General features: G+C 40.4%; 1 protein-coding gene across 1 annotated transcript in view; it reads left to right on the top strand.

Moving 5' to 3' along the window:
* Window positions 1-18,583, top strand: part of CUBN (cubilin) — a 155,117-nt gene that overhangs the window by 100,012 nt on the left and 36,522 nt on the right. The window contains exons 44-56 of the mRNA XM_005228854.4: window positions 807-1,004; window positions 1,318-1,464; window positions 2,320-2,510; window positions 3,724-3,907; window positions 5,219-5,393; window positions 6,441-6,619; window positions 8,334-8,543; window positions 8,829-8,969; window positions 10,746-10,927; window positions 12,484-12,655; window positions 13,672-13,878; window positions 16,907-17,056; window positions 17,929-18,050. Of these exons, the coding sequence (XP_005228911.3) occupies window positions 807-1,004; window positions 1,318-1,464; window positions 2,320-2,510; window positions 3,724-3,907; window positions 5,219-5,393; window positions 6,441-6,619; window positions 8,334-8,543; window positions 8,829-8,969; window positions 10,746-10,927; window positions 12,484-12,655; window positions 13,672-13,878; window positions 16,907-17,056; window positions 17,929-18,050 (2,258 nt within the window). The remainder of the gene's footprint in view (window positions 1-806; window positions 1,005-1,317; window positions 1,465-2,319; window positions 2,511-3,723; window positions 3,908-5,218; window positions 5,394-6,440; window positions 6,620-8,333; window positions 8,544-8,828; window positions 8,970-10,745; window positions 10,928-12,483; window positions 12,656-13,671; window positions 13,879-16,906; window positions 17,057-17,928; window positions 18,051-18,583) is intronic.

The raw sequence follows: 18,583 nt of genomic DNA, 5'->3' as shown, positions 1-18,583 counted from the left end.
CAAGTACATTTCAAGTATCCCTCTTGAAACCACATTCTTAAATCACTGGAAATTGTGATATGAAACCTTTCACTATAATGCATCTCATACCCATAAATAAAGAGAATATGCTCAGTATGATTGTATACCTCTGACAAAGAGTTTCTGGAAGGAGAGGGAATATGCTTCTTGTACCATTGTTTTTCTCTGAGGAAGATCAACAAGAGGAAGTTAAGACTAACTAGGACATAGTGCAATGCCTTCTTTCTAAATCTTAAGGCAGATTTCTGGGGACAGAGGGACTAGGGATCTCTGGAGTTCTGCAGGGTAGTAGCAGCTATGTAATATATATGTAACGGGTTTAAGTACTGGGAGAGCACTGAGCCACCAGATATCCCAACAAGGATTCCATCTTGATATGAACACAAAGCTGAGACATTAGAAGTGGAGAACAAAAAGTACTTTGATTTCAAGAGGGTCTAAATCGTATGTGTATTATTGGTTATGTATGCACCATTCCTTTCTGATATGCAACCAGTGTTAAACTGTGGTAGATGCTCTTAGGTCTTTTGCTAGATACTCTTCATGGTAAAATAAGTCACGTCATTGCTGCACCAGGTAGTACAGGAACATCCTTATAGGTCAGGATTTTATGATTTTGTACTCCTGGTCCAAACTGAAGTAGAAGAAACGCATTCCTGTGACTACAGGCATCATGAATGTGCTCCCATTGTGCTTAATTATAGATCTGTCATCTTACATTATATGGGGGGAGTGTTGAGTTTGAAAAGAGGGTGCTTTCATTTTTGACTTCTTGTATGTGACAGGTGCATGTGGAGGGACTGTAACAACTGAAGAAACACCTTCATTCCTCTTCTCACCGGGCTGGCCCATGAATTACAGAAATTCTGCTGACTGTTCATGGCTTATCAGAGCTCCTGGATCTACTGTGGAGTTCAATATCCTGGCCCTAGACATAGAATCTCACAGCTCATGCAACTATGACAAACTTATTATCCAAGATGGTGAGAAGCCAATCTTGCTTTACCCTGACAGCTTGCAATAGATACCCAAGGTCCCACAGAATTTTTATGTCCGTTGACCTTAAGCAATCTTGATAGTGATGGGAACATGCTCTAAATCAGTATTCTTACTCTATGTTGAGACATTCTGCTAGTTAAAATAAAATTACCAAAGTCTAGCAAAATATTTGGTGGTCTATAAAATATTCCTTAATCTGTTAGGTGTTAAAGATCTTGAAAAGCACCTGCCTGAAAGCATGAGCCACAGCGACCAATAGGCAAATGTGTTGGTTTTAACGCCGCGTTCTGATTTCAGGAGACACTAGTCTTTCCCCAGTGCTGGCTACTCTGTGTGGACGAGAACCTCCTGGGCCAATAAGATCAACTGGAGAGGCAATGTTCATCCACTTCATGTCAGATGCAAGTGTCACTGGAGCTGGGTTTAATGCCTCTTATCACAAAAGTAAGATGCCTTTCTCTTCTCCCACAGATAAATGCCTGCCTTGCAGCTAACAATGGGCTAAGGAAAGAAAAGACTGGGGCATTTTTAACAGCTGTCTGCAGTCTATCTAATTAATCACACAGATCAATTATTCACATCTCATGAATATGCATTAATAAATGTCTGACTCTGCAAAGGAAAAATTTGCTGTTTCCCCAGCAATATAATACAACAAAGCACGATTCAACCAGACCAGTCACTTTTCAGAAGTAAGAAAAGTGTATGCCTAAGTTTGTAACAGCTCAGCTGAAAGGTGAAAGAATGCCCAGCTAAGAGAGAGAAATAAATGACTCAGAGCAGAGACACAAAACAGAGAGAGACAGATTCAGAAAGCTGTGTAAGTTCCAGCAGGAATGTCACAGTTTCCAGTGGCACTCCTCCCACAAGCACCCAGGGATGATAACAGATTCCTGAATGGGCTGAGGCACCAAGGAAAGTGTTAGGATAACAATGGGCAGCAGGGGAAGTTTTTCTGACTGGCAGCTTGAGTAGGTGACAGCGGTTTGGTCCTTGGCTACAAGCAATGTACTGATGCCATGGGAGGTCCTTGGCGTAGCTGCCTGCTTACTCATCTGTTAAGCCTGAGAACTGAGTGTCAGGATGCTTGGTGTGTGTCTTCTTGCAATCTACTAGTTTGTAGGAGGGAGATAATTCATTGTGTGCATTACTCTACGCCCCTCAGCTCTTCATACACTTGCTTCAACATTTGCTTTTACCTGTCACATCTTTCTTTTGAGAGACAGGGTTTTTCTCTAAATTAATATGTGAATATTTGATGCTAATATTTTTTTCTTTGGTTCTTCTTGTTTTTGTCAGGCTGTGGAGGCTATTTTTACACAGGCAGGGGTGTGATAGCATCCCCCAACTACCCTCAAGACTATGCTCCTAATCTGAATTGTTCCTGGCGTGTAGTAGTAACCTCTGGATTTATCATTGCTGTCCATTTTGAACAGCCTTTCCAAGTTAATAGTGAGGATACCTCCTGCAGCCTTGGAGATTATGTAGAGGTGAGATTATTGGCTAGGTCAGCAAATCCTCAAAGCTATTAAAACTACAGAATGTTACAGATTTCAGTGTCAGTAAGGCAGCCCAGGTTGTCAGGGGGTGGAAATAGCAAAGAAAAATACCACAGATATTATTTCTCTCTCTTATTTATTGCTGTGCGTTAACTAATCACTAGGTTATTGTTTTCCCCCATGGCATGAAGCATTAAGATGATCTGTGTTCAAAGTTTACATTGCTGTTTAACATCTTTGTCAAAGACGTAGACAATGGGATTGAGTGCAAGTTTTCTGATGACACCAAGCCATGTGGTGTGGTCAGCACACTGGAGGGAAGGGATGCCACCCAGAGGGACCTTGCCAGGCTTGAGAGTTGGGCCATTGTAATCTTACAAAGTTCAACGAGGCCAAGTGCAAGGTCCTGCACGTGGGTCAGGGCAACCCCAAGTACAAATACAGGCTGGGCAGAGAATGGAGTGAGAGGAGCCCTGAGGAGAAAGGCTTTGGGGTGTTGGTTGATGAGAAGCCCACGTGACCTGTCAATGTGTGTTTGCAGCCCAGAAAGCTGATTTTATCCTGGGCTGCATCAAAAGAAGTGTGACCAGCAGGCCAAGGGAGGTGATTCTCCACCTCTGCTCCACTCTTCTGAGAGTGGAGTACTGCGTTCACCTCAGGGGCCTCCAGCATAAGAAGTGCATGGACCTGTTGGAGTGAGTCCTGAAGATGATCAGAGGGCTGGAGCACCTCTGCTATGAAAACAGGCTGGGAGAGTTGGGGTTGTTCAGCCTGAAGAGAAGGATCCAGGGAGATCTTACTGCAGCCTTCCAGTACCTAAAGAGGGCCTACAAGACAGCTGGAGAGGGACTTTTTACAACAGCATGTAGTGTTAGGACAAGAGGGAATGGCTTTAAACCGAAAGAAGGTAAATTTAGATTAGATATAAGGAAGAAACTCTTCAATGTGAGGGTGGTGAGGCACTGGCACAGGCTGCCCAAAGAAGCTGTGGATGCCCCATCCCTGGCAGTGTTCAAGGCCAGGCTGGATGGGGCTTTGAGCAACCTGGTCTAGTGGAAGGTGTCCCTGCCCATAGCGGGGGATTGGAACTAGGTGATCTTTAAGGTCCCTTCCAACCCAAACCATGCTATGATTCTGTGATTCTATAATTATAGAATTCCAAGGCTGTTTGCTTGAATGATGTTAGCAATTTCTCTTCTTCCAGCTGAAGAATGGATTAGATAATGCTGCCCCACCTTTGGAGTCCCAGAGAGGGAATGGACGGTTTTGTGGAAGCAGCCCGATCTCTACCCTGTACACCACAGATAATCAGCTGTTTGTCCACTTCATTTCTGACAGCAGGAATGAGGGTCAAGGATTCAAACTGAAATATGAAGCTAAGAGTCTAGGTAAGTCTAGGAAATAAACTTGAATTCTGTACCTCAATAGATATAACTTGGAGTTTGTCCTCTTAAAGGAGGTTCTTGTTTTAAGTCCCAGCCCTGGTAAAATCAAGTGTCTGCAAAAATGCCCTGTTTCCTTCTTTAGTGCATCACTTCTGATCTGACACTCAAATGTCTCCTTTTTAATGAGAGCCAGCTCCAGGTCACAGAATCTAGAGATACGAAAGTTTAAAAAAAAACTTATGGGAAACCCTTTGGCATGGAAGTAGCATCTATAGTTAGGAAGAGGTGTTCAAAATTCATACAGGATTGGAAAAAACCCATGGAAATAAGAACATTATTTTAAACGTATGATACCCAGTGCAAGTGCTAAACAAGGAATTATTTAGGCTAGCACATCTAGAAAGCTGGTAAGATTTCTCACAACTTTTACTCTCTCTCTGCTGAGAAAATAGCATTCCCTGCCAGAGCTAACATTTTTTGGAAGAATGAAAAAAATGGAGACACAGAGCTCAGGAGTAAATCAGGGACTTGGTATTTGCAGTTATTCCACTGTATCATGACATATGCCACTTGGAACAGCAGGAGACCTCCTGTTAAACAGTATAACTAAACACAACTAAAGCAACCTGTCACTCTACTCAAAAATTTAGGTACCTGCTTGTTTTCTGCCTGCTTTTCCCTGCTGCCACAAAGAATCATTCTTAGCATTACTGTAGGGGATTCATGAAGGGAATAGGTGAAGCTGTACAATAGTATTTCTAGCATTTCGATTTATGAAACTTGACTAAAACCCTCTGTTAAACCAGTATTGCTAGAACATAGTGTGTGTTTTTGACAGAAAGGTTCTGGTCAAAATAAAGATATTTTTGTAGGATAAAGGACCTGACCAAATCCTCATGTTTGCTCTGACTGGCATTCCTCACAGATTCGTTATTGTCTCAAACAGACATTTCAACTTTTGGAAAGCAGAAGTGGCGAATGATTCACAGAAGTATTGATAGGTCTGACGGTAGGAACAAGGCAAGAAATATGTTTTTTCTTTGGTTTAGAAGGAATCCGAGGTAGAACTAAGAGCGGTTTAATTCAGGGCCCTGAACATTTGGGAGTGAGGAGGACTATGTAAGCAGGAGCACAGGAACATAGGATTCTACTGCATGAAAATGTTTTCCCACAGTATGCAGTAAAATGCATTTGTTTTTGATGCCACTATATGACACCAAAAGGAAACTGTTGGAATATATTGATAGCTCATATTTTTGATGCCTCGCCCATTTCCTTAATGTTGTTTTTTACTGGTGATCTTTTCTTTCCCAGCTTGTGGAGGGAATATTTATATCAATGATTTCAACCCCAGTGGATATATATCTTCCCCTAACTATCCAAGCAATTATCCGCCACATGCTGACTGTGTCTGGACCATAACTGCACCTAATGGACATGCAGTAGAACTGCAATTTGAAGACCAGTTTTACATTGAACCTTCACCGAAGTATACCTCCACATTATTTTCCCTGTGTTTCTTCAGAGATTGCATTCTGATTCTTCTTTCCCTGTTACTTTCTCTGATTCCTCACAGCACACTTGCATGCAGTTTTATAATCAAAACTGCTTAGGAATTTTTTTAGAGAGATCACTGAAGTTATCAGGCTACTGATACACATTCCTAGGACTTTGCAGTGTATGACAGAAATTAATAGACAGAGAGGAAGCATCTGTGGTAGGAAGGTGCTTTCCGGAAAATTTGTGCCCTCTAGTCCTTTCATATTCAGATTTGCAGTAATTTTGACTCTCAGGTGCTTTTAAATCCAATGGATTGCCACCACAATCATTTGTCTCCCTCCTCCATTGCCTGTCTGCTGATTTGCAATGGGTCTGCATGTTTTGCACTCCCTGTCTAAAGCACAAAACAAGGCCTAGTTTCGAGCTGATGTATCTTCATTGATACAGAGCTGGCTCACTATATGGCAAAGGTGAGCACCACCTGTGAGATTGTGTCCAGAAAAAATGGTGCAGGACACAGAATCCCAAAGGTGTCCTTTCTGGCTTCCCAGGACACTGCACCATTCTGAAAGCAAAGCTGTTACTTAAGGTATTTTGGCTCTTTCTATGCCCACCTAAGTAAGCCCCCAGGTTTGAATTTTTATTCCCTTCATCTTATATCTGTTCCTTAATTCAGCAGTCACCAATGAGACTTAATAGGGGATATCTGCTGAATCTGAATGCTGCCCAAAAAAATACCTATTAAAGATGGTCACAACTGCTTTATCAGGGCTTTTTCATACCTCTGCTCAGGACTTGCCTCTGTCCGATCTGCTCTGATCATAGACTGGCCTTGGGATAAATCTTTCTCAATGTTTCTAGCACCTCTTTTGATTCAAATGTTACGTAACTATCACGGATTATGGACTTGTTAATTCTGTTCTGATCACATTGCATGGAAACTGATCTAATTCACTACAGCTTCATGGCTTTGTGCACATACTGAAAAGATTTCAAACTGTTACTGCTATACATTAAACAGAAAATTCTCTTTTAGCTGTACTTCCAGTTACCTAGAGCTACGCAACGGCGCTGACTCCACTGCCCCCATCATTGCCAAGCTGTGTGGAGGCTTCATGCCAGGCTCACAGAGATCCTCAGGAGCTGTCATGTACCTGAGGTTCAGGTCTGACAGCAGTGCCACACATGTGGGATTCAATGCTAAATACACCATTGGTAATGCTTCCATTTGTCAGTTTCTCTGATTTTAGAGAATATTTGGTCTCAAGTGTCAGGCTTTTGTAATGGGGCTTAAGTCATGCCTATCAGGTGGACTGACAGAGATGCCTCTCAATTAGTGTTAGAGCTAAGGCATCAGAATCTTCATATATAACATAAGCATATTCTGCACCTAGCAAGAGGTGAAAATTATGGAAGTAAGAATAGGAAAATGCTCATAGATCTGCAGTAGTAGAAAAAAATGACTGAATTGTCTTTGACAGGAGGTTATCATCAAAGGGGCAGTAGAAAAAAGGTTGACATGGATAAAACCATGTAACATGATTTGATTTTCAGCATGCAAACTTAGTGTCACTTTCATGAACAGGATCCTGAAGGGGAATGCAAAGATCTGATAAGAGCTGGCCGGAGGAGAACAAATTAGGAGCTTCTTTATGTAAATGTAAATCAATGTATAGTAACAATGCTGCTAGACAGGGGCTGCACAACAGTGGACTGAAAAAGGAATGAACAATGGGAATCATTATTAGTCAGCTGGGAAAAGAAATACTTTAAAATTATTTGCTCTTAAGCTACAAAAACAGGATTAGAAAGCACTAGCGAAGTTTTAAATACAAAATAGTCTTAGATCAGATTCAGAAATATGCTACTTTTTTAGTTTTGATAATGTTAATAATCTTCACAAAGTACCAGCTATTACGTTAGTATCACCCATATAGGAAAGTCTAGGACTGATAATTTCTCAGAGGTGAAGCACTGGACTATATTGCTTTACACAGAATTTTGCTGATTGTGTTAGATCTCAAACTCTTAAGCCAATATAGCGTGCTATTGTATTTCTGAATGTGAAAACTGAAGCAACTTGCAAGAACACATTGTTAGTATATGAAGCCATAATTTATATTTATGCATAACAGATTTACAGTATCTCAGCTGTATGCCAGTCATCCTGGAACAAAGCGCTAATCACTTAGAAGAGTGAATGGTATGAACACAACTGTTATTGCCATGAAAAGATTGTAACTGGCAAACACACAATACACTGTAAAATCCAATAAATTCCACCAAGGAATATTATTTGCTGTAAGCCTTAGTATTACAAACTTAAGTTTGCAGGTACCACAGAGAAATGAGTTTTCAGAGAAAGAAAACTCAGAATAACTGGTTGTTTCCCAAATTGTGCAGTGATTACGTACCAAGACATCACAAGGAAGGGAGTGTGAACAGGAAGGGGCAGGAAAGAGGAGTCTGAACCATAGCTGTAGGCCCAAATCAGCAGTCAACTTTAGTCAGTCATAAAAAAATAAGATTCACATTCACCAAACTAAAGTTCTTTATAATAATCTGGTACATCTTTCCAAGATTTTCTGGTAAATATAGACGTGGGTAGATATTTGAACCTGTGAGTTAAGGTATTTGATAGCTTGGAACCTGTGAGTTTATTTAAATTAACAAGAGATATGACAGAGAGGAAGGGATGCTTATGATGGTGAGGGAGTGTGCAGAGAAAAAAAAACACAACAAAACCCCAAACCAAACTAGGACTGATTGAGTTAGAAGGAGAACGTGGAAGATTTTTAACTGGAATGCAATTCCTGTTTTCATATCACAGTTAGAGAACAAGTCAGATGTGCCATAACTTTAAGTCTTGTTTAGGAGAAGGGTCATCTCTCTGACATCCTTGAGTCAACCAATGTTCTTTCTTTTGCAGCTCCCTGTGGCGGGACAGTGGTAGGACTAACTGGTGTCATTGAAAGCATGGGGTATCCTGAGCTTCATTATCGAGACAACCTGCTATGTGAATGGTTTCTGCAGGGCCCCAGGGGCCACTATCTTACCATCAGACTAGAAGGCCTGGATATTCAAAACTCCTCCATGTGCACAAATGACTTTGTGGAGATCCGAGAATACAACGCTTCTGGTCTGAGAATTATTTCAGTATTTGTCTTCCCTTCCCTAATATTACTACAAAACCTCACCAGAGATTTCCTTTTGGGTACAAAGCGAGCCTTTTCAAAGTACAGTGTTTGCTTCTGTCTGCCTTTCTTGCTGAAGCAAAGACAAAACCCCCCTTCTGTTTCGCAGCAGTAACTTCATTTTACTAGTATACCCCTGCCTGTCCAGTTAAATTGCAAAGTGATCCTTCAATATAAATATAAATAATGTATTGATAGAAAATTGTCTTTCTGTATGTGATTTTTTGCAGGAAATTTGTTGGGCAGGTACTGTGGTAATACTCTCCCTGATGCTGTGGACACCTCTGACAGTTTTGCTTATGTCAAGTTTGTCACTGATGGATCAGTCAATGCCCAAGGATTCAGACTGCGCTTTGATTCCAGTACCGAAGGTTGGATTTTTAAGGTTGCAAATTACTTGCAGGAATCAACATATACCACAGACCATAACTGCACTGCTACAGCATATATTGTAGATCACTTATTCTTGGAGTGGTGTGTATTTGCTCTTAAATTTAAACTCCAGAGGAAGTGTGACTAGAGCTTTCTGATCACTACTTAACCGAGCTGAAAGTTTTGGGAGGCAAGCAGTCTCCTGCTATAATGGATGTTGCCATCGGTGACAGATCTCATATGATGAAGCACATTCTTCCACACCTTTTTTTCTCCAGCAGTCAGTCCAGGGATGTCCTAACATTCCCTTCCCACAACCCTCTTGATGAGGGGAAAGGTAAAGAAATGCTGTGATTTTCCTTTATGTTATTCTGTCCTTCTGAGGTGAGTGGTATTCTTAAATCTCCCTAAACCAAATTGGTTTTAACCAGTGGTTTTAAAGCAGGATCACAGAACTGCAGAGCCATTGAGGTTGGAAAGGGCCTCTGGAGATGAGGTAGTCCAACCCCCCTGCTCCAGCAGGGTCAGGTAGGGGAAGTTGCTCAGGACTGTGGCCAGTTGGGTTTTGAGTATCTCCGGGGCTAGATACTCCCAAAACCCCTCTGCAAGCTATTCCAGTGTTCAGCAACCCTCACAGTGAAAAGTGTTTTCATATGTTCAGGTGGAATTTCCTGTGATTCAGTTTGTGACCATTGCCTCTTGTCCTGAGCACAATGATTTTGAAGAGCCGTTCTGATCAGGGCTAAGGACATAGACCTATTCCTGCTTCACACTTCTCTTTCACGTTCTTTAGTGCCCATGCAATGCCAAGCAATGTTTGTCCTACCAAAAACACGGCTACTTTTCAAGAAAGTCGTTACAGTAGTGGTCTAGAAAAATCTCCTGCCAACCCTTCTTAACTCCTTGTAGCTCATTTAAAAGCTCAGCTGAAAGCTTCCTTATTGTTTGCTTCTGCAATAATTAACAGATGGGCAAACAAACTACAAAAGAATGCTATTCCACTCCCAGGACCCTGTTAAGCAACCATGAAAGAGAAAATGTATTTAGGTAAAATTTAATGCAGATGGATACACATATTAGACTATTTTGCAGGAGTCCATAAGGGTGAGGAAAGGGACTAAATCTCTCACTGCAGCCCATTAAACTATATCTCTGTGTTTTAAAAGGAAACTTAAGTGTAGACTCATAAAATTATTCCATTAGTCTCAGAAGAAAAATGCACTCTATACCCAAGACCTTTAGTATTTTTCCTCAGAGCACAGTTTGATATTCCTAAGATAGGAAAACCAGAAAATAATGGGACTGAGAAGATGTTGATAAAAATCCCTGAAAGCTTTTTCTCTACCTCTGTTAACCAGCAAAGGAAAAATGCATCCTTCATTATAATCTGCTCCAAGACCCTGCTCATTCTTTGTAGCTCTGCTCAGGCACGTGAAAGACAAAAATGCCTCAGTCCTGCCACAGTGAAAGGCTTGTGTCACTTGACATTAAAGTCTGTGGGTCACTTAGGTTTCTGAAGCCTGACATGAGCCCTTCAGAGAAGGGATTATTAATAATTAGACTAAAAGGAGCTGCTATGGTCAATTAATATTTAACTACATTTATGGATGAGTGATAAAGACTGGCTGGGACTTTGCTGTTCAGACAAACATATGTACAGGATAGGCATATCAAATCAACCTTTCATCATTTCTTTTTCTTGCATTATTAATGATTTTTTGCTCTAACTCTGTAAGCAATACTTTAAGAAGTGTCCCAATATTTGGATATTTCAGAATGTGGTGGGGATTTTACTGCCCCTGTTGGAACATTTACTTCACCCAACTATCCCAACCTATACCCACATAACCGAGTGTGTGAATGGAGGATCACAGTGGAAGAAGGTCGGCGTGTGACTCTCACCTTTAATGATATGAAAACGGAAGAACACTGGAGGTGCTCATTAGATTATGTGGCTGTGAGTATTGGGTGTGAGGGCAGAAAATGCTCTTCCTAATCCCTTTATGGAGCATTAATGGGTGTAATAGATCTGAAATGTCAGTTATAGGTCTACATCTGATTTTAAGACAAATTATAATTTAATCTGAAGTAAACAGATAAATAAAAGTTCGCTTTGTATGTTGTCTAAACTCATCTGCTTGTTTTAGAGTATGGAAATTTTGTGGTCCAGACAGAGGGGAGGACTTCAAGAAATCATTGGAATTGGCTCTTTATTGATTATGGAAAAAAGCTCTGGGGTTTTTGAAAGCTTTCAATGTCTCTTTTCTGTGAACACAAAGTCCATCTGTTGGTTTCAGGTCTCTTGACTTTGGAGGTTGTTACTGCTGTTGTTACTGTTGCCAATTAAATAAAAAAATAAAAAAAGAGAGAGAGGGAGAGAAAGCCAGAGATTGCAACAAATAGCTACTACTGGGTTGGCATTTGCATATTCTGAAAGAGAAATCCGGAAAACCCAAGAAATTCTACCTGTTTATCACCCTCCATCTCCAAAAAGATAGATATTGGTTATCATGGTTATTTTAGATTTTTGCTTATTTAGAGGGAAAAAAACCCAAACCAACCAACCAACCAAACCTGGCACACAGAACTGGACATGTTCAGATGTACAAATGCCTCAGAAACATGATACCTCTATGAAATTGCAGGAATGGGAGATCGAGTTTAGTTTCCCGTTTGCTCAGATTAGCAGTGCAAACATGGGAATTGGCTTTAGTATCAGATGCTGGCCCATGCACAAGTGTAAGGGGGTGAAGTAGCTTTCCCTCGAGATTTGTAGATGATGTTTCCCTTGTTTTCCTTTGCAGATGCTTTAGACACCATGGGGAGCTAGCTTTTATTGATTAATGAAGTAATGATCTCTTAAAGGAAGATCTGTCTTGCCAGCTTTTGTGCCTTCGACACCCTAATATATTCCAAATCTCAGTGGGATATTTCTGCCTTGCTTGCACTGCTGAGGTAGAATTAGAAAGAAGGAATTTAAGTCCTAGGCTAAAGGCTGCATGAAGGAAATTGAGCAAAATACCTCTGGATCATCAAGTGAAATATTTGAATTAATAAAAAATGCCCACCAGCCCTCAGTATGTTGGAGAAGATTTTGATAAAGATGATGTTGGCTTTAACAAGAATACAAAGACAGTCATTTGAAATGGAATGAATATGATCAGTAGCTGGCATTATTAAGTGATTGAAGATATAAATATTGAGCTAAGTACAGTATTTTTTCCAATAAAACCATTTCAATTCCTGTTTTTAAAAAGAAAAAAAAAGAGGCAGAGGGGCAATATGTTTGTGTTTCACCAAAATAGGCAAGGTATTTTTGCTGTTTCACTTCAGAGCCTCATCCACTCTAGGCAGTGGAAGTTTGTTCCAAGGTTTTGAGTAGATTTGGGAACTAACCTCCTATGCGTGACACCACTGACCCTTGTATTAAAGATGCGAAGCACTGTTAAATGATACAGGAGATGCTCTTAAGACTGTATTTTGATCTCAGAAGAGTTTATTTTGACCCAACAGGTTTACAATGGCCTCAGACAAAACTCTCCCCAGCTGGCCAAACTGTGTGGAGAGGTAAATCCAGGCACTGAGGTAAAATCCTCTGGAAACACAATGAAAGTCATCTTGGTGACAGATATGTCCCATGCAACCAGAGGCTTCAGTGTCTCATATTCATCTAGTGAAGATGCAGGTAGTGTATGTTTCTGAATTAAGTGATTGATCTTTGGTGAGTCATTTCATAGCTAAAGTACTGGCACATGTCAAAAAAATGACCTAAACAGATAACAAATCTGTGATACCGTTTTCCTCTCTTGCGTCTCTGGATGGGAGTAGATGTGTATCTTCAATTATTTGAAAGGACTTGAAAAAATGGGGAGTCTCTGGGGGTTACAGACTTCATCTGCCTGTTATGTCAAACTTCAAATCGAAAGAATAACCTCTGTTATGGATCATAGTCCTTTACTATTACTACTGATTTATTGTTATGTACTTAGTCTGGAGTAAAAGATGGGCTGAAATGGCCTTATTCCATGAAAAGATCCAAAAGGCACAGTGCTGTAGACAAACTGAATAATTCAGGTGCTTCTTTATTACTCGGGGTGTGCGTGCGTGTGTGTATGTGTAATTATTTTATTGTAGCTTGTGAGAAAGTGCAGCTTAACCTACTTTTGCAAGCTCAGCCTCCAGAGCGGAGGCAGCTGGAGGAGCCTTACTACTACAGACTACAGCCTTGAGTCTTTCAAACTTGATTTTCCAACTCCCCCCCCAAGCATCCTACTATAGCAAAAGTGTACTGCTTTTGAGGGTGTGTTCCAGAAAAATCTTCTCCTGAGCCTAAAATTGGGTAATGGGTAGGGCTGAGCAATACTGAACTGGAGCTGCAGGGGAATTTTATCAAAATGTTAAATAATGCCTGTTTTGATGTATTGATGGCACTGCTGAAGTATTTTATTTGATACTGTGCATAATTCTTGTTCTTTGCTTTACTCATGTGTTTTTAAAGACTTGCCAATAAATTCCAGGACACTGGGCAAGAATTGCCTTGTATGCAGCAGTAAATTATAAAAAAAGGAGAAGACGAAAAATTTTTTGATCTAATCAGCACATATGCATGCTGACATGAGCATATCTGAAAAACAGGGGCAAGATTTCTCTTCATACAAGAATTATTACTATTTTAAGATAAATTATATTTTGTTTCTGCAGTTTGTGGGGGAACCCTGATGGGATATACAGGTGGGAATTTCTCTTCTCCTGGTTATGATGGCATCAAAAATTACACGAGTAACCTGAATTGTGAATGGACCATTGAAAGCCCCTCCCACTATAATTCATCCATATATGTGTCTTTCGAAGATTTCCACATGGAACATCACCAGGACTGCCAGTACGACTACCTAGAGCTACGAATAGGTTTGTATGTTCAGCAGGAAAAGGGATAAGGCCTGTCAAGATCCTGGTTGTGCAATTGTGTGCCAAATCTTGTTCATATATTTGAAGACAATGACTCTTGCAGGACCTGTATATTTGAGAGTGTTCACATGCATGCCTTCCATGCTGCCTCCTAGACCAGGAGTGGGATTTCACTACCACAGCAATTGATGCATGAATTTGGTCAGCCTTTCTTTCAGAGGAGAAAATGGAAAACTGGATAGGTATCTCAGGGGGATAAATTGTTTTGGTGGGTGCAGTACACACCTGACACTCTCTTTACAAGGGACAATGTGAATTTCACTTCACCTCCCTTTAAAGATGGAAGTAAGGAGAAGCTGGAGTCATCAACACAATATATTGGGTCCACAGCCCATTCTCTCCCTGTTCCTGAAATATCTCCAGGGACAGCAGGAGTGGAGTAAAGAATGTTTTAATTATTATTAGCCTCTGTGCTGCATACCCTCTTCATACCTCTCTTTTGCACTCTTTAAGACAGTTCTTCAAAAGCAAATCCCTATTTCCCATGAGACTGCATCACAAACTACTGACTAAAGCATTTAAAAGGAAAACAATCACAGGATTAATGCATCAGTAACATCTCTGCAAATTTGAGCATCTTTAGCTATCCACAAGAACAAGCAACTGGAAATGTCATATGAAAGTCACTCAGGTAATGCCAAGTGTAGTAGAAAAGCTCCAGCTGTCTTCTTCGCTGAGAGGCTGTAACTGTAAGTCCCAGAGAGACAGGTTCTAATTTACCAGGAAATCGTTTCTGAAAGGTGGGGGGTGAGAGCAGGAATCTGTTATATCCTTATTTGCATTCATTTGAAGAAGAGCCCTTGGTTGCATAGCATCGATTTGTCCTGTGTAGAGCCAAAGCACACATAGCTGTGAGGCCTAACAATTCCCTCCCATGTATGCACTGGAGCTGGGAAATAATAGAAAGAGAACTCAGAGAAAGAAATAACAAAATATATCCAGTCCATTACTCATCAGTTCCCACTACTCTCACTGCTGTGAACCTCAGGCCTCTGGGAATTACAAAAGAAAGAGGAAAAAATGCAGTCTTGTTTTACTTTACACAATTTTGTCATCTGAATAGTAATGTTCATTTTGGCCATGCTGATGGATCTTCAGTTTCACAACCAGTCTCCTGTCAAAGGCAGAATGCCCTAATTCATCTGTGTATGCTGACAAGTAATATTAGTGAGCACTGAGATGCAAATAGTGCAGAAACCCTCAGGCAGGTGCTGTTTAAGACTCTCAACACAGCAGATATGAACTTGAGGAAAGGTCCAATTCAACAGTAAGTTACCCAAGAGCCCCAAATGAAGCTCAGATGCGTAAAATTCTTTTGAGTTACCCATACAACACACTTCATGGTACTGAATGGAGGAAAAAAAAAGAAAAAAAAAAAAGCAGAATCGACTTCTTGTGTTCAATAAGAAATATTTGATCTAAATAGATAAATATTTCAAATTTCTTAGGGTAAGGTTTTATATGAAGTTATTAAATTATCCGGCATGTGTATGTATTCTGCACATGGTAATACAGCTGAACATATTGTACAGTGAAATATACTCCTAACTTTTGGCTTTTGTGGAAGACTTGATTTTGTCTTTCAGATCATTCCCTTCAGTTTGAACCAAATTTTACAGCACAGTCTTTGTGTTTACATTTTCTGTTTATCAACAGTCTATGTCTCTGGCCAGCTGGCCATTCATGAAAGCAGTGACTGGTGTGAGTTTTCACACTGCAGAGACCAAGTAACCTGGGTTGCATCGGTCACACAGTTAATCACCTTGTAGGAAGTGCAAAAAAGAAAATCTACACTTCACATATTAATGCTTAAAGTAGTTACTACTATTTTTCTCCAAACCATAATTTAGCACGAAGGTCTTCTGCTTCTATAGCTCAGTATCATTTTTAGTGCATGTTAACAAGACAGGTTTTAGAATTTCTCTGTGTAATTTACATTCATAGATTTCTATTATATGTCCCCTTTTATCCCTACGCTTTAAGGCAGTTCAAATGGTGGCTGTGTCACTATATATGGCAGAAAGATGAAGTTAACTGAGCCACATTACTTGGAATAACTGTGAAAGTGCTTTGAAGAGTGTGTAAAGTTTCTCACTTTTGCTCTACTACCTTCTTTGCAAGAACAGCCTGCCACTCTGCATGGAGTTAGGAGGTGCTTTTGAATGGAGACTTTTAAAGACCAGCAGTCTGGTGTTATTAAAGAAGCAAACTGGAATGGCATTGCCTGGATGTTGTGAGGAACACTATTACACTTGTTTTCCTTCTGCTGAGAATATATCAGTAATAAACAGAAACTGGCACTTCTACCAGTGTGATGCATAAGAACTTACACCAACGTGAGCAAACTCATTGTCACAGAAGTGCAGTGGCCTGTGTTGTGCTTTCCTTTTAGGTTTCAATGATTTGAGCAAATGCTGACATTTTTTTGCCATACAGAGAACAGTTTGTTGAGCTCGCTAGGAAAGAGATGTCTGCTATTAATACAATAGTGACAGCTTGTTCATGGATGGAGTACATCCCTATATGGTAGAAAACTCAAAATCCCGTTAAATTGACATTAATGAGGATGTCAAACAGGCTCAATAGTCTTCCATGTGATCAGGTCCTCAGGCCATCTCTTCCTGCTGTTCTGCCCCAAAATACTTGCAGTTTTGGGACAGTTTCTGTGGTTCTGGGTCTGAGGGGTCATTCAAAATGGAAGTATGCAGGATGGCAGGGACAGGAGAGAAGGAGACCAAGATATTAAAAGGATTATTAATACAGCTTTGGAAAGAACTTCCTTGTTAAGTTTTAGATCCCAGCAATGAACTGCAGCACTCTACCCCTAACAAATCATCAGTTATTGTGTGATATGTTCTTTTCTCTGTTTTCTAGTCAAAACAATTTGAAATGCATATTTGCCTAGCTATTCTTTATTGTAGCTCTTTTAGGATTCAAAAAATGTACTTTTTTTTCTTTCTTTATTCAGGGGATGCTGATGGCGAGCTAATAGCCAGACTTTGCGGTCAGGCAGCACCATCTGTGCCACTAGTCATAGCTGCCCCCCAGATCTGGGTACACTTTGTAAGTGATGAAAACACAGAAGATAAAGGATTCTTGGCCCATTACACGTTTGAAGGTAAATGACTTGACAGACTGTTGCCCTTGCTGACTGAGGCACTTCTCAGGGTTGTTGCCATTCATTTGGTGATACTGAGAATACACGCTATGGGATCAGCTCTCAAAGAGGTCCTCAGAAGTTACACAGTGCCTGCCACTGTTCATATCCATCTAAAGCAAACATATGCTAGCAATTGAACTTTCAGATTTATTTTCTGCCTTACTGTTCCCATTCCCTGAACCGCATTTGAGTTTTTGCAATGCAGTGCAACACTCAGAACAGCTGCTTGCTCTTGGGAATAGGGATGTAACAGGTAACACCAGCCAAGTTTGACTTACTTTGAATAGGCCTTCAGAGTGCTAGCATGGCTGAAATGCATTCTGCTGCTTGAACCTTTGCACTCATTTTGAAATCCACTTAAAGCTGTATCAGTGCAAATTACACAACTTTGCCATTTACATGCCAGCACAACTATTCTTCCTGTCACAGCTGAATTTAGCCTTGGTGCTTATCTAGACACACCAGCAAGTTTTTGATTCGATTGTGTTGGTCTAAGAATGGCACTGGTTTGCTTAGGAATCTGAGATAAATAAATGTAAGATAAGGTAGAAGAGGCAGCTGTAAGTGTCAGCTGGTGAAGGTTTCACAGACTTATTATATGAAGTAGCAGAATAAATGCAAAGTTTCAAGGTCATTGAATATGTTTACTCAGTATTCAATGACAAAGATTTTCAAACTTGGATTTTCCCAGATAAATTGTTCATCCTTACCTATATCAGTCCAACTTAAATATATTTTAGTGCTATTATTACAAGCTTAATAATCTTTCACTCATGTGATTATAGTGTTCAGTTCTGAAAATGTATTGCAATATTACTTTTTTTCTTCAGCCTGTGGGGGTGTACAGTCAGGTGGAAGGGGAGTTATCTCAAGTCCTAACTACCCAGAGCCTTACAGCGCTCTGAGTCGCTGCTCCTGGTTGCTGGAAGCCCCTGAAGGCGAAACCATCACTGTGAGTAACACAACTTTATGATTGTGTGCACAGCTGGCAGTGTGAGAAGCACCCTCTGAGTCTTGAGGAACAGGTTTGAGACAACTTGGGAAATCAGAAATGTGGGGGAATGGAATATCTCCCCATCAGCCTTACTTAAGTGGAGGAAACAAACATAACACAACCAAACCAGATTGTGCTTTTTGAAAGGTCTAACTTGACCTCAAAGCATCGCACTGACTTGTGCTTTAAATAGTGACTTTCTATGTTTAGGAAACTGAAATAACTCATGTTATTAGATGAGCGTGGATATCCTCACTGTCATGAGAATAGAATTTTTTTTATCAGCAGAAAAGTTAAAAGCCACTAGAAAGTTACTTTCATGTCTTAATGGTTAGTCTGGCAGATAATGTGATTGCTGGTACAAATTACATCAGTGAGGTGCTACTCTTTATTTCCCAATAACTGTTAATGGGCTGCCTGAGGTGCTACTTTCTTGAGCCAAACTGCTGAGACACCAATTTAAGCACCTTTATGACCAAGCAGTGCTAAAC

Source organism: Falco peregrinus, chromosome 5, assembly GCF_023634155.1.
Source record: "Falco peregrinus isolate bFalPer1 chromosome 5, bFalPer1.pri, whole genome shotgun sequence".
Lineage (NCBI taxonomy): Eukaryota > Metazoa > Chordata > Aves > Falconiformes > Falconidae > Falco > Falco peregrinus.
This window is presented reverse-complemented; position numbering and strand designations above follow the sequence as displayed.